The sequence below is a fragment of the Antechinus flavipes genome, chromosome 2 (assembly GCF_016432865.1).
Source record: "Antechinus flavipes isolate AdamAnt ecotype Samford, QLD, Australia chromosome 2, AdamAnt_v2, whole genome shotgun sequence".
NCBI lineage: Eukaryota > Metazoa > Chordata > Mammalia > Dasyuromorphia > Dasyuridae > Antechinus > Antechinus flavipes.
In genome coordinates, this window is record NC_067399.1 from 113604769 (window position 1) to 113628459 (window position 23691).

Sequence of the window (23691 nt, forward strand, 5' to 3'; positions counted from 1 at the left end):
CTTCCCTCCTTCACTATTTTTCCTGACCATCATGGCTGCTCTAATTTCATTTTCCTACCTTATCTCAACTAAAATAATAGCATCCATATAGACTTGAAGATTTGCAGACCACTACATGTTATCTCCCTGTGATCCTCACAACAAGCCTGTAAAGGAGATGCTACTGTGTACCCAGTACAGTTAATGTACCCAGTAACAGCAATACTGTACAATCAACAACCAAATGATAGCTATTCTCAGCAATACAATGATCCAAGACAATTCCAAAGGACTTAAGATGAAAAATGCTATCTACTTCCAGAGAAAGAATTGATGGAGTCTGAACGAGATCAGTGGATACTACTTTTACTTTTTTCTTTCTCTGTGTTTTCTTTCACATGTTTAATATGCATAACTGCATATGTATAATTTATATCAAATTGCCTTCTCAAGGAGGGAGGCAAGAGGGGAAGGGAGGTAATTTGGAACTCAATTTTTAAAAATGAATGTTAAAATGTCTTTTACATACAAGGCTTGCTCCAGTCACACTGCTATTGTTCAAAGTCACAGCAATATAGTGATCCAAGACAATTCTAAAAGATTTGAAATGGAAAATGCTATCCATATTCAGAGAAAGAACTATGGAGGCTGAATACAGATCAAAGAATACTATTTTCACTTTGGGTTTTTTTGGTAATTTTTTTTCTTCTGATTCTTCTTTCAGAAGACTAACATGGAACTGTTTAACATACTATACACACACACATCCATCCTATACTGTAGCTTCATGTCTTGGGGGAGAAAACTTTGGAGCTCAAAATCTTACCAAAAAAAAAAAAAAAAAAAGATAACTGAAAACTATCTTTACATAGGAAGAAAAATACTATTAAACAAACAAAAAAAAAGTGTCAATAGTTGGGGTTTGTACTCAGAACTTCCTGACCCCAGATCTAGAGTTCTATTGGCTATATCCTGAAGTCCTGGGTTCTGAAGGCTCTTCCTTCCCTCTTGTCCCCACTCTCCCAATAATGTTGATCAAAAGAACAGTAAATAATCAAGATTCTAGCCTTTGTCCTATGTACCATAAGTAACAGACCTTTAAAATTTGGGACAAAACTTAGCAAAGGCTTTGTATTTCTCACTCAAGATATTTTCAATTCAAAGTGTTTTTTACTCGATAAATATAGATTTTTTTAAATGAGAGGCAGCATGTTGTAACAAACAGAGCAGCAAACCTTAAAATCAGGAAAATATGTTCAGCTTCTCAATACCTCAAGGACAATGACTATGAATTCTAAACAGACCACTGCTATCTGTATTAGTGGAGGAAGTTCCCACACTTATGATATAGTGGGTGCTAAGTATTGGCTAAAGTAAACAATTATTCAAAAAGATCAAAACATTATCAAAGTGAAGACATAACCTCAGAAATTGGATAACAATTTAGCATAACGGTTTGGTAATGTTCTTTCTGCAACACTGTTGGGGAAACAGTAACATTAGAATAAATGCATTTTAGATGCAATACCAATATTTAACAAATATCCTATTTTAAATAGGATACACAAAAAATAATGCAGTGAAAATAATACTTTATAGGCTCATTTAAAAGACAAAGGTTGCTTCAGTCTTAGTTTATGATGTACTTTACACTTGGTGAGTATAAAGTACATTTTCATGGATGACGTTCTTTTAAGAACTTAATAGACATGAAATGACTCACATGAATGATATGCAGAAAGAGACTGACAATAAGTAGCAACAAGGATGTCACATGCAGAAGAAATCAATTCATAACAAAGATTACTGGCTAATAAATGAAGTAACTCTGCCAATGCTTGAAGATCAAACCAGATTTCATTGATGGAGATAAAAGTGATGAAGTGCCTGCCCAATGTGGAATCAGGGGTTTTTAGGTTATTCCCTTTTGGGGAAATTATACATTTTATAAGCCCCAAATTAGTATTTTTTTTTAATCTAGTAAGTAAAATCAGTCCAAAGACCATTTATGCAAAAAGTAACACTGATAATAAAGAAATCTCATGGGTTTTTTTTTTCTTTTCTGATAATAAAGAAATAGAATATTTTTCTCTTTTCTTTCTTTTTTCAACACAAAACACCTCACCTAAAAATAATGTCTGTATCTAATTAGGGATAAATTGAGGATAAATAATTTCCAAGTAGTTTTTAGCAGAATAACTTTATAATACTTTGTTAGGCTAGGCTTCCTAAGACAGAATTCAATTGGAAGATGCTGAACAAAATTTATCCTAAGTAGGAAAATAACTGCTTTTAGATCTTTTCTGAAATGCACATTTTGATAGAGAGGGGAGGAAAGGGAAACTAAGGGTCAATGACAAGTTTTATAGACGTTTTGTGGAGGGTAGACATTGGACAAGACAATTACAGGAGGGAAAAATGTAATCATAAAAGAAAAATTAATAAAGCAATTCAGAAGTGAAAAATACATAAAAAATGTACCCATTTTGAGGTCCTCCATCATTAACAACGTTTAAATGAGATAACTGTCTCTTCATGTGGATTTTGTAGCTTGCATTAATTCTTAAAAACAGTATCTGGAAACACATGAGGAAAAATGTTATTTGACATTCTCCTGAAAAGAAAAATAAAATGAGCATATAAATTGTCAATTTTTTAAAAAGGAAAACATATTAGGAAATTAAAATTTAAAAAATTTGTCACAGCTGTCACTATTAATGGGATTGCCTTCTCTGTAGGATGAAAACTTGCTTTAGTACCAACTGACTTTCTATCTCTTATAAGAAGTATTCTAAGGTCTAGTTTGAATTGATAATAAAAATTAATAAGATAAATTATTTAGCAGAGTTCTTCTACTCCTACTTCTAGAGCTACTTCCTCTAGAAAGATTTTCCCAATTCCCCAGTTCTCTCTTTTCACACTGCTTTTCACTGACATCTAAATTCATACTTTCTCTTTCCAGTATACTATGCATGCCTCTGGGACTATTTACAAGATTTTTCTAGCACAATATCTTTCATATACTAGGGCTCTAATACATATGTGTTAACTTAAAATCCATCCACTTATGCTAAGTGAAATGAGCAGAACCAGGAGATCATTATACACTTCGACAACGATATTGTATGATGATGTATTCTAATGGAAGAGGATTTCTTTGACAAAGAGACCTGAGTTTCAATTGATAAATGACGGACAGAAGCAGCTACACCCAAAGAAAGAACATTGGGAAACGAATGTGAACTATCTGCATTTTTGTTTTTCTTCCCGGGTTATTTATACCTTCTGAATCCAATTCTCCCTGTGAAACAAGAGAACTGTTCGGTTCTGCAAACATATATTGTATCTAGGATATACTGCAACATATCCAATATATATAGGACTGTTTGCCATCTAGGGGAGGGGGTGGAGGGAGGGAGGGGAAAAAATCAGAACAGAAACGAGTGCAAGGGATAATGTTGTAAAAAAATTACCCTGGCATGGATTCTGTCAATATAAAGTAATTATTAAATAAAAATTTAAAAAAAAATCCATCCACTTAGGCACTAAAGGTAATGTTTAGAAGAAGGAAAGACACACCCATTATGAAAGTACCAAAGATTACAAGGAAGCCATGCTATATTACTGCTGAAACCAAAGTTTGGGTATTGTCATATGCGATCAAGGATTCCCTCTTAAAAGGATTTTATGGAGTTGTACATTACCTTTACTCAAAAACTGCACAGTTTTTAATCTAAGGAGAATTCTTGGAATTGCAATATGTCATAAAAATCTGCCACTGTCTGACAGTACCTAGCTTTGGTGAAAGTATCATTCCTTAAGATAAAATTTCTTAAACTGTAAGTTTCAATCCCTTATAGGGCTGCATAACTCAATGTCGGTGTTGTGAAAAATTTAACTACAGTAAAAGCTATCAAAGATTCAGCCAAAATCTAATTATGTAGAAATAAACAAGCACATCCATTTCATTAGTATGCAAATTTACTTTCATCTTTAATAAATGGCAAAATTGCAGATGTACCATAAATTTCCTTATGATTTCCTATCAGGTAATGTTTGATTTGTATATTTATTTTATATATACCCAGGATCACATAAATATTTCTCAGGTGAAAAGGAGTTGCAGGTGGAAAAAGTTTAAGAAGTCAAAAGCTTCCGCAAATAAAGCACAGTTACAAATATACTCTTTCAATTAAAACTGGCAGGTCTAAGTAACAGAATGGTCAGGTACTCTGTATGTGAAGTAGGAGAGGCAGAAAAGAAAAAGTAGCGAGGGGCTTTTCAAGGGGTACATCAAGAGGTACAAAATGCTCTCTGGCATTCTGGGTACTTCAGTGTGAGTCCCAGGACACCTGGGAATGTGTGAAACACATTCATTTTGTAGAAATAAACTAGGTTTTTAAAAAGCCAATTCCATTACATGAGGAAAACTACCAAAAGAAGTAGCATCAAAATTGGTTAGTATATTTTGCTTGATTTTACTTATTTATTATACAGGAAGACATAGTTCATAAAAGGAAAAGAGATGTAATGACTTAGTAATGGGAGAAATGCAAAAAAAAAAAAAAAAAAAAAAGAAAAGAAAAAAGTAAAAGAAAAAAGTACTTTTAAATATATAGAAGAAAACAAAATTCTGAAAAAGATAATCACAGAGCAAATTATTTTTTAAATTTTTATATATCCTTTTAAAAAATGAACTATGTAATAAAAATGTTAATATTTTCATATGTAGTATTATTTTGTTCTCCATATATTGAAAATGTTTGTGTTGATCAAGTTCACAATAAAAAAAGAAAGAATGAAAGAAAAAGGAGAAACCACATCAGCATAGCTAAAAATAGAGTAATAAAAGAAGAAAAATCTGAAAAAGAATACTGATAAGGCCTCATCAATATTACTTTCCCTTTAACTTGAGATCAACAGGCACTGAGAAAATAGAAGTTTAGACTGGAAAGAGAACAAAAAACCCAATAATTTTCTTTTTGCTGAGGCAATTGGGGTTAAGTGACTTGCCTAGGGTCACACAACAAGGAAGTGTTAAGTGTCTGAGGTGAAATTTGAATTCAGGTCCTCCTGACTTCAGGGCTAGTGCTCTATCCACTGCACCACCTAGCTGCCACAGAACCCATAATTTTCAAATGAGCATGGGATCTTTAGGAGTAGATTTAAGCCTAACTGGATTTACCATAAAAATGGCATACAATATATAGCATAAAAACACCAAATAAATAAAACAAACATAAAAAAATAATTAAATATAAGACACAACCATCTGGGGATGAGTCCCAAGAAGTAAGAGAAAATACCAAGTGGGAAGTGAAAAATTGCCAAAGAATAGTTTTGCTAGTTTTGCTACTCTCAAATAAGATGGACAATTGCCTGTATTTTGTGGAATATATTAGTAACAAAAAAGTATACTGATTTTGAGTTAATTAGCCTAGACATATCAGCACCAAATTCTCCTATATTCATTTGACTCTACTAACATGGAAAAATAACTGACAATGCTGATTTTTTTGAATTGATTAAAAATTTTGAATCTATGATCCCTACAATCTGAGACTTCAGCACACTAATATAACATCTTCCTTTTGCAATTGCTATGCACTTATGAGATCAAGGCATACTTTGATTTCAGAAATTTTTTTTTAGTCAACTAATACTCAAGACATCAACTGAAATAAAATACCACACACAAACAACTTAACACTAAACAAGCAGAGATTTTTACTGTGTTTCAATTGGGTCAAAAAATGATACGTAGTGATACCTTGATGACTGCAAGCATCAACTGACCATCTATGAATGCAGTTTCAGGAATAGAAACTTGCCTGTGTTTGTTCCTCTGGAAGGAGTTCATATATAGCTTCATGCATTTTTGCCATCTGTTTACAAATATTCCTGAAGCAGGTAGAAGGAACAGGAGCTTTCACCTCATACTGGCAATAGAAGATAATAAGAAAATGTTCAGATCCTCTGACAATGTTACTTTACTCAGGTACATGATGGGCACATTGTCTGTGCTCCTGAAACAAAGGCATTATGACAGGAGGGTGAGAGTCCTAGAATGAGCCTCAGGAAGACCTGGATTACAGCCCCGCTTCTGACACTAGCTGTGTAGTTTCATTCAATTTATTCAAATCACTTCTCTCAGCCTAAGTTTCCTCATCTGCAAAAGAGGAATAACAACAGCCTGTACTAAGAGTTGTGATAAGATTCAAACAACATAATACATAAAATGTGCTTTGCAAATTTTAAATTATGAGCATATATAGAAATACCAACCATTCCTACTGATACAGTACTTAGGCTTACTAGTGTGAAATCACTGAGTCAATTCTAGTTCTATTTATTCTCTCTATGCAAATCTTTAAAAACTTACAAATACCCTATGCTATTTTATATTAGAAAATAACTGGTTGCAAATATCATGTAGCAAATATGTCAAAATGCTCCCTTCTAGCCCCCCAAGAAATACTGAAAAAAAATGCTATTCTTTTAATCAAGGAGAGTGGCAGGAGATCTAAGGAAAATATTCCCATTTTCAGATCTGAATTAAATATTAATTTTTTGCTGATCTGAAATAAACTCTATTTAATTTCATAGTTAGGTATTTAGAGAGACTTTCAAAAGTTAATATAATGCCACAAAATTTTGAATATTATGTTGTTACTGATAAAAGAAAAATTTCTAAGTAATTTTAATGTAAATCTACCAATTACCATGTATTACAAAATGCTAATTCTGAAATAAACCTAATTTGTTTATTACCCTTCTGTAGTAATCTGGAAACATGATAGACTCTAAAAAATTAAACAAAAATATCTGTTCCCAATTTAAGTGTTGTTCCAGTATGCTATGATTCCTCATAGCAAAGCATACCACAATGAGCAAAAAAAATTTGAGAGCTCTTGTTATATGATATACACCTCCATTTTTATTTCTTAAGCTTTTTTAGCTACTACCTAAATTCTACTGTGCAGTCAATAAAACTGAAGACATCAAGCTAGGATAATCCAAATGATCATTTTTAAGTCAACAAATACTTGCCACATTTAGAATATAACCACATTCAATTAAACGATCATTTTATTTATAAGATTTTAACTAACCAAATAATCGAGCAAACTCACATCCAATATTATTCTTGGATAAAATGTGAAATGTTAATATCTATTATATTCTAATAAAAATAGATATAATGGAATAGGAATATTAGGGGGAAATTGTGGTCTTTCTTTAATAGCGCTATATACTCGTACTGACTTTACCCATCTGTCCAATTTTAAGAAAGGGAATGATTTCTCTAGGAAATAAAAGTTTCATGGGTGGGTTAATTTGGACACATCTGACTTTTTTGATGTACTGATCAGTTATCCTGATTTTTTTTCCCTCTTTTTTCTTTAAAAATTTTTGTTAAATGGAATGCTCCTCAGAAGGATTATAGGAGAAATTTTGGTGATGTAATAACGGTAACCATACAAAATTTATTATTAAAAAAAGTAGATGAAATAATAAATATTGACTAGGAAGCTTATTCAAGTCATATTAGATGCTCTCGTGTTACTGTTGTTCCCTTATAACCCAGAATGAAATTTCCTGGAAATTGGAAAAGTAAGAAAAAAATTCCACAATGCTTCAACTTGGCAGAGATTAAAAGCAGAGGTGAAACCATCCAGAGAGACACTGGGAGGACAAAAGGCAATATAGAAAAAATGGACTGTGGGAAATAACTCAAGGTATAAGGATATGGTTCAGTTCTATTCAACAATCAATCACCTATGATGTGTACAGCACTACTACCTTAGGCACTTTGAATACAAAAACAAAAATGAAGCAGGTCCTGTCTTCAAGGTATATGGGGATATAGCATATACATAGATAAGTAAAGAAAAAGTAATTTCAGTAAGAAATGGCCTAATAATTAGAAGAATCAAGAAGTCTCTTGCAAGATCTGGCATCTGAGCTAATTCTTGTATGAAGGTAGGAATTCTAAAGAGTCAGAAGGAAGCATGCCCCAGGCATGGGAAAGAGCTAATAAAAAAGCACCACGATGGAAGATGGCATGTCAGGTTTGGAAGAGTAGTGTAGTGGTACTACTACTAGTAGTAACAATAGTAGTATTGGCAATAATAGTACTAAGTAGTATTTAATATAGTGTTTTAAGATTTCCAAAGCCCTTTACGTTTGCTACTCATTTAATCCTCACAACAATCTTGTGATAGGTTTTGCAAGGGGAACGTTGAAAATTATCTATGTATATGTTTTGAAAATAAAAAGCTTTAATTAAAAAAAAAATCTTGTGAATCAGGTGCTCTTATTATCCCCATTTTACAGCTGAGGAAACTGAGCAATGGAAAGGCTAAGTAACTGCCCAGGATTACACAGCATCAAGTATTTAAGGCAAGATTTGAACTCAGATCTTTCTAAACTCCAGTCCAACAGTCCTCACTTTGTCACATAGCTGCCAAATTAGCTCCACCATCAAGAAGATGAAGGGGAGAAACCTACAAAACCCTACAAAGCCCTGCTGTCACTTCACTCCCATTTACAGATCACTAAGTCCTCAGTGGGAAAGGTAAAAAAATGGTTGGCAAATGTCAGATGTAAAGAGTTAGAATCTTAGTCTTTCCTTGAGCCTTTTACCTCTCCACAATGGAACCTATTTTTAAAAATTTCTATGTCAATTTTCTCTCCCAAATCCTCTGCAATCTGGCCCTGGCACCCTACCACCCTTCTCAAAGGTCCCCAATAACCTCCTAATCATAAACTGCCCTCTCCTTTTCTTCCCTTGACCCCTCTAGCCCTCCTGATCATTTTCTCCTTCTGGAGATACTCTTTTTCCTTGGCTCCCCTCATTCTCTATCGGCTCCTGTTTTCTTTGCTGATTCTCGTCCTGCCTACCCAAGGTGGCGTTATTCCCCAGAGTCACCATCTTGGGGCCTTTTCTCCCTCTCCACTTTCGTACTTCTGTAATAGATGTTTCTTAAGTCTACAATGAGCTCTGACCTCTCCTAAGTTCCAGCCTGCTCACAGGACACTTCTCCCTGCAATGCTGTCATGTCAAGCTCAACAACCACAATGTGTATCTCCCCCAAGCCTGATTCTCTGCCACTTATTTCTGTCAGTTAGTACCACCATTCATGCAGTCTCTTCTACATGAAATGATAATTATCATTATCATTTTTGGCTTCTCCTTCATATCTAATCAAACACAGAATCCCAACAATTCTATCACTGCATATCTCTAGCATCTATTCTTGCTTCTCTATTCTTAGCGCCATATCTTAGCTCATATCTTGGATATTAGTCACCTATACCATTGTGATTACATTCTCACAAGTTTTCTTATTCCCACTCTTTCCCTTATTCCAATCTAAACTTCACTACGTTACCACACTAATCTTCTTTACCCACAGATATGGCTACTCCCCTACATAAAAATCTTTAACGATTCTCTCTGGGATAAAGTTTAATCCATCACTTAGCATGGGTTCAGAGCTTCCACACTCTAATACTATTCTGTCTTTCTGGGCTTCTCTTAGTCTCCTCCCCACTTGATTTTCCAGCCAAATTCCCTGCTTGCAATACCCCACTATTTCCCAACTCTGTGACTTCGTTCATAATATTCCCAAAACATACAATACCCACTTCTTCCCTCTTTTTACCTCTTGGATTCCTGCCTCTCCTTTAAAACTCAAACGTCACCTCTTCCAGAAAGCATTTCTTAATTTTCCCCATAACCCTCTTCACTGCAGTCCTAATACAACCTTTGGTTTACACATCTTTTATACAGTTACACAATAACTTTGTATTCTAATCATCTGTGTTAAAATTCCTATTCTGTACTCATAAGCTCTAATACAGTGTCCATGTCTTATCTAAACCTTGTATTTTACCCAATGTCTAGCACAATGCTCCATATACAGTGGAGCACTGAGTTTAAGAAACGTCTATTGAAGTTTGAATTACCTGCTACTTCTACTGATTCTAGGACACTCTTGGATGGCAGATTTCACACTAAAACCTGTTTTCTCCTACTAAACTAATACAAAGTCCTATGTTAATGAACACTTAAGTATCCCTGACATTTTCTGTATTTTTTCTTAATGGATTATCTACCCTACTATGGGGACTTGGGCATACTATTCTGATGCTTTTTAAAGTCTTTAGAATATAATTTACTAAATACCTAGATGCAAAGCTATCCCAATTTTCCTAAATAACATTCTACCAAATACTGACTAGGATTGCTAGGCCCAAAATAGCCACTTCAAAAAATTTACATTCTCTTATGAATCTTCAAGTTATATACCAAAAATCCTAATTAAATTAAAAAGCTATTATGCTCTTTATATATGTTTGATTACTTTGTACATGCATTATTACCTTAGATAGCAGTTTGTCAAATAAGTTATCCATAATCGCTACAAGTTTTGCTGAGATTTCTGCTATATGGTCATGGTAATCCTGTAATGAAAAAATAAAGTATGGGCTTTAAATCCCCAGGCATATCTATTTAGCAACTAAAAATTTAATTTTATAAACCCACGTGAATAATACATGAAGAATTACCTTAGTGATATGATCAAAATGCCTGAGCATGCTGTATTGCTTAGGCTGCAGACGAGCTTCAAAATGAGCTCGGATCACAGGAATGTAGTGCACAATTAACTGGAGGCAGCGTGAAGAAAGGGCTATAAGATATGGAAAGAATGAACAAAAAGAGAGAAAAAACAAAGGGTTATTATAACGAACTTTGATTGAATAAGTTTTTATAAGGCAAAAATACAATAATTGTATACACAAGTTGCAGCTGATTCAATGAAGAGGGCAGTGCTAAATATAACATGTTTTACCACATTTAAGAAAATCATCTGATCATGAAAAATTCATTACATTGGGTCTTTCCCCAAATAATGTTCCCAATATAATCCAATTCTAATTTCTATCAGTGTTAACATCATGACTGACCAATTTACTGCCATCTGTCATTAGACTGTACCTTTCATCCTAAGCACTTTATACATATTTTCCAAAACAGTGCAACTTCTAAATAATTTAACCTGAATATTAACAATACTTCTCTACTTTACAACATTTGTTTAATTTTCAATTATTATCATATATGAAAAATAGGTAGTCTTTACCACACCTGGGAAAACTTAGCCTACTGCTGGACCATGCAGCCTCATCTTTCCCTTTGGCCATCTTCAATCTTGCCTCCTTACCAGTATCCACCAGCCCAACCCCTCTCACAGTCTACTTTTTTTTCTTTTAATTATTTTTTTTTATTATAGCTTTTTATTTACAAGTTATATGTATGGGTAATTTTACAGCATTGACAATTGCCAAACCTTTTGTTCCAATTTTTCCCCTTCTTCCCCCATCCCCTCCCCTAGATGGCAGGTTGACCAATACATGTTAAACATGTTAAAGTATAAGTTAAATACAATATAAGTATACATGTCCAAACAGTTATTTTGCTGTACAAAAAGAATAAGCTTCTGAAATAGTGTACTATTGGCCTGTGAAGGAAATAAAAAATGCAGGTGGACAAAAATAGAGGGATTGGGAATTCTATGTAGTGGTTCATAGTCATCTCCCAGAGTTCTTTTGCTGGGTGTAGCTGGTTCAATTCATTACTTCTCTATTGGAACTGATTTGGTTCATCACATTGTTGAAAATGGCCACGTCCATCAGAATACATCCTCATACAGTATTGTTGTTGAGGTATATAATGATCTCCTGGTCCTGCTCATTTCACTCAGCATCAGTTCATGTAAGTCTCTCCAAGCCTCTCTGTATTCATCCTGCTGGTCATTTCTTACAGAACAATAATATTCCATAATACTCATATACCACAATTTACTCAGCCATTCTCCAATTGATGGGCATCCACTCAGTTTCCAGTTTCTGGCCACTACAAAGAGACCTGCCACAAACATTTGTGCACATACAGGTCCCTTTCCCTTCTTTAAAATCTCTTTGGGGTATAAGCCCAGTAGAAACACTGCTGGATCAAAGGCTATGCACAGTTTGATAACTTTTTGGGCATAATTCCAGATTGCTCTCCAGAACGGTTGGATTCGTTCACAACTTCACCAACAATGCATCAGTGTCCCTGTTTTCCCACATCCCCTCCAACATTCATCATTATCTTTCCCTGTCATTCTAGCCAATCTGACAGGTATGTAGTGGTATCTCAGAGTTGTCTTCATTTGTATTTCTCTGGTTAATAATGACTTGGAGCATCTTTTCATATGGGTAGAAATAGTTTCAATTTCTTCGTCTGAGAATTGTCTGTTCATATCCTTTCACCATTTATCAATTGGAGAATGGCTCAATTTCTTATAGAGTCAATTCTCTATATATTGTGGAAATTTATCAGACCCTTTGACTGTAAAAATGTTTTCTCAGTTTATTGCTTCCCTTCTAATCTTGTCTGCATTAGTTTTGTTTGCACAAAAACTTTTCAATTTAATATAGTCAAATTTTTCTATTTTGTGATCTATAATGATCTCTAGTTCTTCTTTGGTCATAAATTCCTTCCTCTTCCACAGGTCTGAGAGGTAAACTATCCTGTGTTCTTCTAATTTATTTATAATCTTATTCTTTATGCCTACGTCATGAACCCATTTTGACCTTATTTGGGTGTACAGTGTTAAGTGTGGGTCAATGCCTAGTTTCTGCCACACTAGTTTCCAATTTTCCCAGCAATTTTTTGTCAAACAGTGAGTTTTTATCCCAAAAGCTGGGGTCTTTGGGTTTGTCAAACACTAGAGTATTAAAGTTATTGACTCTTCATAGTCTACTTCTGACACAACTGTATTCATATCAACATATCTGGGAAAGGCATGTCAGCTAACTGTTAAACTATTATATTCATCATCATTCTAATTACCTAGAAGACCCCAGCTTCTTAAATTGTGGTTTACAACCCCATATGGACTCTTGTAACTGAATGTGGGGGCCATGAAGTTATGATTGACTGTGAGTAAATGTTTGATTTGCATACCTATTTTATATAACTAAATATCTGGGGTCACATAAGAGGTTTTAAGAGGAAATCCTAACAGAATACATTTCATTTCACGGGCCATCACTCCCTCTTCTTCTTCTTCTTTCCTTGAGGAAAAGAGTGGTTTTGCTTTATATTTATATCCCCTTGGTAAATGACTTTGTTTTTTCATCCTTCCTTCATGTACTACTTTAAGAACCTATGGTTAGGGTTATACAAATGCAACATACGATACAAACATAATCAACATAAGGACACTACTATTATTTTGCAACATGAAACTACAATTTCAAAATGCAGATATGCATACCTAAGTTTTTTGTAGTTATTGTTTTCAAACCAACGATCTGCAAAGCCCCTGCTCCAAGAACTAACTGGCAACTTCTTGAGTTGAAATACTAATGGGTAGGAAGAAGGAAAACATAATGTATAGATTAAAAACATTCTACATATGATATTAAATTATCACTTCTAAATGTACTATTTATAAATTATTTCCTTCTTATACATTGACCAAAAGGAAATAAAAATATCTAAATCAAAAAAAATTTTAAGGGAAGAAGCATTAACATTCATAGTCTAAGAAAAATAATTAAGGCTTTTTTGAATTTCGCAGATTTTGAAATAAAACCTTCAATTTGCATTTTAAAAATCATAAATCAATTTTAGTTATTCTCTAAAAGTCCTATTTTCCAAAGTACAACACAAAATGCAAACATTTTTTGCAAAATGACATCTGGCTATTCCAAGTTTAAATTAATCAAAAGATTTTTTTTTTTTTTAAAAAGCATCACATTTTCAGCTTATTCACTTCACTGGCTTTGATAAAATTACTTTTTAATTTTCATTTTCATACACATAATGACAACAACTCAGGTAATCCCAATCACATCCATTCACTAATAAACAAATCTTCAGACTTTGAAGTTATTCAAGGGATGTTAACATGGCTTCTGATGAAGAATCACTCAATAGTGAATGAGAGGCAAAATACTACTCTCTTACAATCATTTCTTTTCAACATGTGATTCAACTATATTTAAATGTCAAAAGACTAAGATCATAAAAAGTCACTTTATCTTGACAGGCCATCTTAGAATTCAAAAACTCAAATTAGATCACAAAAGCAAGGAAGTACAAAGCTTAATATATAATCCATTCAAACAATTTTTCCACACTGATGTGAAAAGTCATACATACCTTCAATAAATCTGACAAACGAGTAAGCATGTCAGTAGTAACAGAGGGGATGTTATCTACACACTGGCAATATTCAAGGATAATTCTTATCAAGAGCAATACTGTTCTGTGAAGGAGAAAAAAAGACAACCCAACAAGCAAAGTTAACTGCAAAAAGTTTAGCATATAAAATTAGAAATCCAATAAAGAACATAAATTTGTACAAAAATTGATACTCTTTCCCAACCTTTCACTTTATTTTTAGCATCCAAAAGGTACATATATCAGCCACATTAAACAATCAAAAATCCAAAGTTTAGCAGGTACCAGCAACTTGGAAAGGTTTTCAATCTGTCTTCTGAGCCTCAGTCTAGCTAAATGCAGAGAAGAACATTCCTAGAAAATTAGTTACTACGTAAATAATCAACATGTCTCTTAAAATGTGGTGATGCTGTAATCTTCAACTGTGAAAAAAAATACTCACAATAATGATGGACTAATGTAATCAGTAGCAATATTATGTAGAGGAAACATAGACACAAATTTTGAAAGGGAAAAAAATTTATCTGTATCTTTCCTCCACACAAAATTTACTATTAAAGTTACTACTGATAACTGAAATAGAAAAATCTAATTTCATCAGCCCTGAATTCAAATCTGGCCTCAGATACTTAACACTTCCTAGCTGGGAAAGTCACTTAACCTCAATTGTTTCAGCAAAAAAAGAAAGAAAGAAAGAAAAGAAAAATCTAATTTTCCTGATATAAACATATAATGACAAGTTATTAAATATTAAAATATTTGTACTGCTAGATAAGTAGCCTTAGAATAACCAGAAATGAAATTAATGTTATTTGAAAGGAAGAAAAGTCACATCAATGCAAAAATAAAGAATAAAATTTAGTAGTAGGCCAAAACAAACTTTTTTAATTAAAAATTTTCAATAACTACTCAGTTTCTCTAAAGCAAATACATTTTTAGTTGTTATGCTTAAAATAATTTTTAATTATATATGATATTTGAGAAGGAAAAAAAGATTATACAATATAAAAATATATTACCCCCCCAAAAAAAAGAAAATCCAAAAATCATATGCATTTGGCTTGATAAGGGAAATATTAAATAAGAGATACACATACAAATACACACCAGCAATACAAATAGATGCCCAATTTAATCCTTTTTACTTTGACTCTACTCTTGGTATACTTAAATTTATGTGGATTCTGACTTTGAAAAGAGTTACATATTATCAAGAATTTAATATATAAATATTTTCACATTTGTTCTACTAAAAAAAATTTAACTCAAATATTGCCATCATAGGTGTTCTTAGGGGAAGCTTTAAACACTATTTTATCCGATACTTCATAAAATTTTAATAAAAATTTAAAATTTGATTTTAAGAACTAATGTCATATCTATGTGAACAATATTTGATATCAAATTAATCAATACCATAACAGACATATGAAAAATCAATTTGAGTTGAAGAAATTTGAACTTTCCTTATAAGTATTTCTACCACACTTGAAAAAGGAAAGAATTTCAGTTTTTAAAAATGTGATAATGACAGAATCAAAAAGCATAACTTACCCAACAACAGCATATGGCTGTCCTTCAACTATCAGGAAGTCGGCTGGTTTTCTCTCCTCTACAGATAGAAATCAAAAGAAACAAACAAAATTATCAACAAAATAATTAATTATTGCAGAACCACCAAAAAGAAACTGGAAAAATGTTGAATAAATCACTGTCTGTTTAAGGATTGAAACCCATTCATTTCTGAAAGCCTTTTCTCTTTGAAAACAGAGAGCAACCATTTCAATTTGTTATGTATTCTCTTTGCTTACAAAGTGCTTAACATCCAAAACTGATGTATTCAGACAAACTTCTGGTCAAAAACCATAAATTTATCTATAAGTTTCATTAAAACAATAACACTATATTTTTAGCATATGGTATTAAATATGTAGCAATTTAGGATCTGCAATGGAAAAAAAACTTTATTTCAGTGGATTTATGATTTATTTTTTCAGTATCAGTACTTATTTTATAGATACAGATCACAACCTCTGGTGAAGTCTTTAAATTGGTAGAAAAATTTAAGTCTGCAGCAAAGGTGAGCCAGTGAGCCAATCAGTAAGGCCTTTTGCGCCTCAAAGACTGACCAAAGAGAGCCAGTATTCTAGTGACCCAAACTTTGAGAATCTAGCATTGTTCTTCTTGACACAATGAATCTTTACAGAAGGAGTTTGTGAAGAGTGTATATGATCAAGACAAAACTTGTATTTAATATTTTAGTCAACCAATCTAGACATAACTTTCCAACCAGAGTGCTGTTACTTTATATGTGGGGGAAAATGCCTCTGAATATAGTAAAATGCTAATGTAATCCTAAGGCTTTTCCCTTTCATCCCTGAAAGATCTTACTACTATTTTGTGAGAAACATTAAAAAAGAAAAACAAATATCGAAATGAAGCAGGAAGCAGGGTGAAGTTCTAGTCTCATAAAGATATATGTTCTTCAAGGAAAAAGAAAAAATGAAGTCATTCACTTTTCATGATAAATACCCAACTAATTCAATTTCTCTGTGTTCATAACTACTAATTCAGAGGTTTCAATTCAAACCAAAAAAGTAACAAATTACATTCAACATGATAAACAATTTCAAGAAGTTTTATGAATTATAAAAATTTCATAGAATAAGCTGGATCCCTAGTTGTAGAAGGAGATTTTGAAAACATCATATACAAATATACTTTAGAACTTTAAAAATTTCCTCAGTAAAGGTATTCTCTCCACTTGTGCATACCACATTCCCTTTACAGAGAGTAAAGGATCTCTCTGCCTTGTACAGAAAAATTTATCACTCTGCATTCAATTAACTAGGCTGGTCTTCGCAAGACAAATATAGTTAGTCACCGAGTCCATTGCAAAAATAACAATATAAAAATAAAGGGGAATGGAAACAAGAAAATCAGTAACATTAGGTACGTGAAAGACTGCAAATACCTCCACATTTTTTTTCAGGTAAAGCAATCTTCCCATCTGTTATGGAATCAACAAGATCCTGAAATTCTGCAGGCACCTCAGCTTGTTTCCATCGCTCATTCTCTAACAGGAGACTATTAAAAATTAAAAGTAAAGTTAAAAAAGAGAGGGGGAAAAAGGTGAAAGTTCAAAATGTTTTGATAACTTCTGTTTCATTGGGATAGAAATATAATTAAAACTAAGATATAAATTGAACTTAAGAAAGCTTAAGTGAGTAATGCACAAAAATGTTTGTAGCAACTCTTTTTGTAGTGGCAAGGAACTGGAAATTGATGAATGCCCATCAGTTGGAGAATGGCTGAATAAATTGTGGTATATGAATGTTATGGAATGTTTTTGTTCTATAAGAAATGATGAGCAGGCAGATTTCCAAAAAGCCTGGAAGGACTTACATGAACTGATGCTGAGTGAAGTGAACAAACATAACCAAGAGAACACTATACACACTAGTGTGAAAACTGTATGATGATTAGCGTGATAGACTTGGCTCTTTTCAACAATGCAATGTGTTAAGGACCACACCTAAGTGCAAAACCCAGAAAGCCTGTAAAGGGTTAAAGGGAACTGTACCATTAAGGGGCAGGTTGGGTTTCCAAAACCCCACAGCTGTGAATCATTAACACACTTGGGAATAGAGTTAAAGAGCTGCAAGTCAGCCTTTACTGTTAACAAATTTACTGACGCAGATGTTTCTTGTGAATTAGAATGAAATAAAATGGAGGCAAGAGGGAGAGGAGAGAAGTCAGAGAATACAACTGCCTCTCAATCTCCTTGTATCATCATCATCTCACATGAAGGGATCTAGTCTGCCGGTCAGATTTAGATCCCCAGCAGCCACTAACAGGTGGCTCCTATAACAGCAATGATTCAAGACAATTCCAACAGAAGTGGGATGGAAAATGCTATCTGCCTCCAGAGAGAGAACTATGGAGACTGAATGTGGATTGAAGCATAGTGTTTTCATTTTTGTGGTTATTTGTTTTCTTGGTGTTTTTTTTCTTTCTCATGTTTTTTTCCATTTGATTTGACCTTGCACAATATGACAAATATGGAAATATGTTTAAAAGAAATGCACATATTTAACCTACATCAGATTGCTTGCTCTCTTGGGAAGGAAGGAGGTAAGGAAAGAAGGGGAAAAAATTTGGAACACAAAGTTTTACAAAGATGAATGATGAAAACTATCTTTACGTGTATTTGGAAAAATAAAATACTATTAAAGAAAAAAGAAAACTTAAATGGGTGCAGTAAACCATTCAATGAAATGAAATCTCTAACAGGCAATTTAATAATACAGAACTCTCCTTTCTAAAGCTATATTATATATGCTCTTAACCCAGTTAGTGATGACAAAGTTAATTTGCTTTATTTTATATAAAGTAGCTGATAGTATCAAGCAAGTTTCTAATGTGATATATATAAGAATATTCCTCTTGCATGCAATTTGATTATACCCATAAAAGAAATAATTAAATATTGTGGCAGAAAATTGAGTAAGGTGATTTTAATTGTCCATTTAACTTTGCTTTTAACAAAGCTATGGACTAAGCTAATGCTGCTCAAGCTTTTAAGATTTCTATTTCATAAAGAACTGTAGTTTGGTAAGGAAAAGTAATTTTTTAATGTTAAAAAATTAAAATGAACACTAAGAATACCTGAGTTTGGTTTTTCTCTCTTCGTGAAATCTATTTACAAATTTATTAGCTTGACTCTGAAGAGCGCCACGTAATGACATGCTTTTTCGTCCACAGATCTGTTCAGTATCTAAAATAAATGTTTCCATTAATCGAGAAAGCGCGACGAACTCAGAGGAATTCAACTTCTCAAGAAAGCCATCCTAAATTTACAAAGTAACACAAAAAACTTCTGTCAGAAAATTAGCAGAGCATCAAATCATGGTTCATTTATGAAACTTACTAAGTTAAAACCAAATATCTACAATTTAAAATCCTTAAAATGGTCTGTTTCAGAATGGTAAATAAAATGTCCATATGTTATTGTTCTAAAAACTAGACCCATAAGTTTGATGTCAAAATCTAAAAACATATAACTACTATAATTCTATAATTAATTGATTCAGTCTTATCTTCCACCTCTTGCCCTCCATCCAAACTGAGTTATGCACTGTCCCTAAAAACTTCCTCATCTTTTTCTTTTCTTTCATCAGACCACCCTCCAAAATCCTACCAAGACTAATTTCAAATGCAGTCTTCCTATAGCAAGTTTTTCCGGATCTGTCCACTAAAATCCAATCTCTTCTTCCTTGGAATCCCCATAAGACTTTCTGAATAACTCTACAATAGTATTTACAGCCTACCTTATAATCTGTGATTTGTGTCTTGTGTTATACTTCCTACCAGGTTCCTTGAAAAAGAATTCTTTCTAACTCGTTATCCCCTCTATAGTTTAGGACACCATAGCAGCTACTCAATCAACAATATGGAATTGAATATATTAGCAAATAAATTCATATTAATCCAGGTAAACTTATAAAAAATATTTTCCCTTTTTCACTAATTTCATCAATAAAATGATTTGGCAAATTTAAAAACATTAAAGTATTTTATAATTTATAATTGTTCTGAGAGATTTTAAATGATAACCAATAAAATTTCAAAATAAGACTTTTCCTCATTTAAAAAAAAATCAATAACAAATAACCCAAAGCTTTACATTTTATTTATTTGGACTACTCTGGTCTTTTTTTATTCAACGAATTAAAATCCCCATGTTATCTAAAATAGACAATCCTAATGATAACTCATATTTATTAATATAGTGTTTTATGTTTTGGGTTGCTTTTGAAACTGAAGCTCAGTCAAGTTAGCTAACCTTGGCTCTTGCCATAAGAAATTTGACCGACCGATCATGGCATATATCTGAAGCATTATACAGCAACTCTTGGATGCTATTTGCCAGCTTTCCCAGCTCTAAGTCAGTCAACTTCATGTCCTCACTGACCCTGAAAATAATATAAGATTATTCATAAGTCAAGTAAGGTAAAAAGGTACATTTTTCTTTACATCAAACATACTCTGAAAAAGAATGTTTTTAACAATCAAATAAGAAAAAGTCTATTACATAATATGTATAATACTATTTGTGATGAAATAGCTCTTTAATGTGCTTGGAGTATGTGTGAATCATGTAAGATTTAACATCTCTATTCTTCCAAGGCTTTATAGAAGGAACTTCAATTATATCCCAAAGCTCCATAGAACAAAATTTAATTTCTGCATGAAAGGGTAGGGAAGAAGGAGGGCGTCTGGATTTCAGATTAGGGAAATAAGAACAAGGAAATGATGGAAGCTATTGTTATATCCCAAAAATCAATCAAGAAATTCATGTAGTATAGTAAAAAGAGTACTAGTTCAAGAATGGCAGGCCCTGAATTCATATTCCTCCTCTAATTCTTTGCTCCCATAGATAGCAGAAAAAATAACCACAAAAGTTAAAAGAAATTATGGATCTCAATTTTAGGAAGTACAGAGAATAGGAAATATATTACATATATTACATATAAAGGGGTATAAAGAACAGGAGGGTTGGTTTTCTACTCCAGCTTATAATTTAAAGCTCTTCACAACTTGCCCCTGACCTGCGCTTCCATTTCACTACATATTCCTCCCTTTCTACACTCTGGTCTAAACAAACTCCTCTTCTTATTGATGCTTACACCTCATATCTCATTTCTCATATGCCTGTTTTTGCAGTGACCATTCCATATGCCTAGAATGCATTGCCTCCTCACTTCTTTTAGAATCTTCTCCTTTAAGAGTCAACTCAAAAACCTTCTGCATGAAATCTTTCCTAATTATATCAGATGCTAGTGTCCTCTCTCACAAAACAATCGTATTTTTCTAAGCAGACTCTAAGCCTGGGGAAGAAAGGGACTTTTTCTTTTTTTCATCTTTGTATCCCTAGTACCTAGCAAAGTGCTGAGCATATAGGAAACACTAATATGGCCTTGACGAACTGAATAAACTAAAGAGGAAGGGGAGAATCTAGAGATGGAATCTCAATCTATATCAGAGTGTTTAACGAAATGGTAGAAAAATGTGATTCAGTAGGGAAGAATTCAACCAGTATTTATTAAGCACCATCCAATGTTTAAGGTATTGGTCTTAAAGAAAAATAAAAGCATTCAGACCTTTAATAATAATAATAAGCTAAAATTTATATAGCATTTTAAGATTTGCAAAGAACTTTACATGTTTCTCATTTAATTCTCAACAACAACTCTATGACATTGGTGCTATTATTATCTCCATTTTACAGATGAGGAAACTGAGGCTGAGGAAGGTTAAATGATTTGTCCAGAGACATAAAATTAAGAAGAAATCTGTCTATAGACAGATATATGCATATACATACATATACACATGCACTCAATTATATGTAAAAATGTAATTTACTCAAAAGGGAAATGGGGGGGGGGGGGGATAGGTAGCAGATTAAGGGAAGCAGTGGTTAGAAGCAAAAAAGATCCTTGAGGAGGAAGAGGCAGAGGAGGAGAAGAGAGAAAGAGACAGAGAGAGACACAGACACAAAGAGAGACAGAGAGAAGAAGAAACAAGAAAATGGGATGGAAGGAAATATTCCGTAGGTAATCATAACTATGAATATGAATGGGAGGAGCTCACCCATAAAATGGAAGCAGACAGAAGAACAGATTAGAAACCAGGATTCAACAATATGTTGTTTATAAGAGACACATTTGAAACAAAAAACCAGAGTTAAAATAAAAGACTAGGGCAAAATCTAATGTTTCAGCTGAAGTAAAAAACAAAAGCAAAACAAAACAAACAAACAAACAAACAAAAAAAAAAAAAAACAGCAGTAGTAGAAATCATGATCTATACAAAGCAAAAAGCAAAAAAAAAAAAAATCTAATTAGAGATGATCATAGAAACTGCACTATACTAAAGACACCATTGACCATGAAGTAACATCAGAAACATTTACAACTTCCTCTGCTAAAGTCTTATTTCTCAAATAAATACAGTAAGTTTTGAACTGATAAATATATACATATGCCATTTCCCAATAGATTAATCAATGATCAAAGTGTATCAACAGGCAGTTTTCAGAAGAAAAAATCAAAACTATCTATGATCATATGAAATAAAAACAACTCTAATGTACCACCTCATATCCTTCAGAAATAACAAATGTTGAAGGGGATGGGGGTGGGGGGTGAGCAGGGAATACGTATACTAATGAACTTGGTAAAATAGTGAACTTAGCTCAATCACTTTGAAGAACAATTTGGAATTAAACCCAGCAATACCACTACTATGTCTATATTCCAAAGACATCAAAGAAAAAAGGAAAGGAACTTAAATCTACAAAAATATTTATATATTTTTGTGGTGACAAAAACTTGGAAATTGGAAATCAAAAGAATGTTTGTCATCCAAGTCACAACATATGATTGTTAAGGGGTACTAGTGTACTATGGGAAAAGATGAGGGGGATGGTTTCAGAAAAATATGGCAAGACCTATATGAACTGATATAAAGTGAAGTGAGAAGAACCAGAACACGGTACACAGCAACAGCAATGCTGTAATGAAGATCACCTGTACAATGATCTGAGACAATTCCAGATGACTCAAGTTGAAAAAATTCTATCTACCTCCAGAGAGAGAACTGATGAGCTCTGAGTGCAAAATGATGTAAAATTTTCTCTCTTTATTTTTCTTGCTTTTGGGGGAAAACTATGTCTAATATGGAAATGTGTTGCATGATTTCACAATTTCACAAAAAGTTATAAAGGATATATGCTATTCCATAAGCAAATGGGAATTGGAGAAGTTCTTATGTATCATGGTTTGTATGACTTTTATGAATAATTTCTATTATATATTTTGGAATTAAAATAGCTACTTGCACAAGATAATGACATAATCAGACATGCTTTAAGGATATAAATTTGTATAGATTAAGAAAGAAAAAAAAGAGCCAGAAAGACCAATGAGAAGGATACAGTAATAGTCCTGATGAAAGAGAAATGAAGGTCTGAAACAGATGGCCATTTGTATAGAGACAAAATAATGGATATGAGGTACACAGCATTGTGGAGGTGAAACTGACAAGGCTTTGGAGCCGACCAACACTCTGCAACCAATTGGATGGGTTTGGTTATGGGATAAGGAAGAAGGAGTCAAGCCTAACTCAGAGGTTCTAAATTTGAGTGGAGGGATGAAAGGTGCCTGCCATAAAATAAGCAAGATAGCAAGGTTCTGGGGATGGAGGGCTTGGGGTGGGGGAGGAGTTTTGTTTTAGGCATGTTGAGTTTGACATGTCTTTAAGACATTCAGTTAGTGTTATCTGATAGACTGTTGATAATGTGGGAGCAGAGTTTAGAAGAAACATTATAGCTAGAAATATGCTCTGATAAAGACCACCAAAAGAGGATGAAAGAAAAAAATAAGGCCCAGGAAAGAGTTCTACTT

The 23691-nt window shown here is 33.1% G+C and overlaps 1 protein-coding gene across 1 annotated transcript in view; it reads right to left on the reverse strand.

Annotated features, from left to right (window-relative positions):
• Positions 1–23691, reverse strand: part of VPS54 (VPS54 subunit of GARP complex) — a 76483-nt gene that overhangs the window by 2471 nt on the left and 50321 nt on the right. Inside the window, exons 13-22 of the mRNA XM_051975378.1 lie at positions 20067–20196; positions 18890–19071; positions 17196–17308; positions 15776–15833; positions 14201–14306; positions 13311–13398; positions 10555–10676; positions 10369–10449; positions 5811–5918; positions 2461–2555 (exon numbers count right to left, since the gene is read on the reverse strand). Coding sequence (XP_051831338.1) covers positions 2461–2555; positions 5811–5918; positions 10369–10449; positions 10555–10676; positions 13311–13398; positions 14201–14306; positions 15776–15833; positions 17196–17308; positions 18890–19071; positions 20067–20196 — 1083 coding nt within the window. The remainder of the gene's footprint in view (positions 1–2460; positions 2556–5810; positions 5919–10368; positions 10450–10554; positions 10677–13310; positions 13399–14200; positions 14307–15775; positions 15834–17195; positions 17309–18889; positions 19072–20066; positions 20197–23691) is intronic.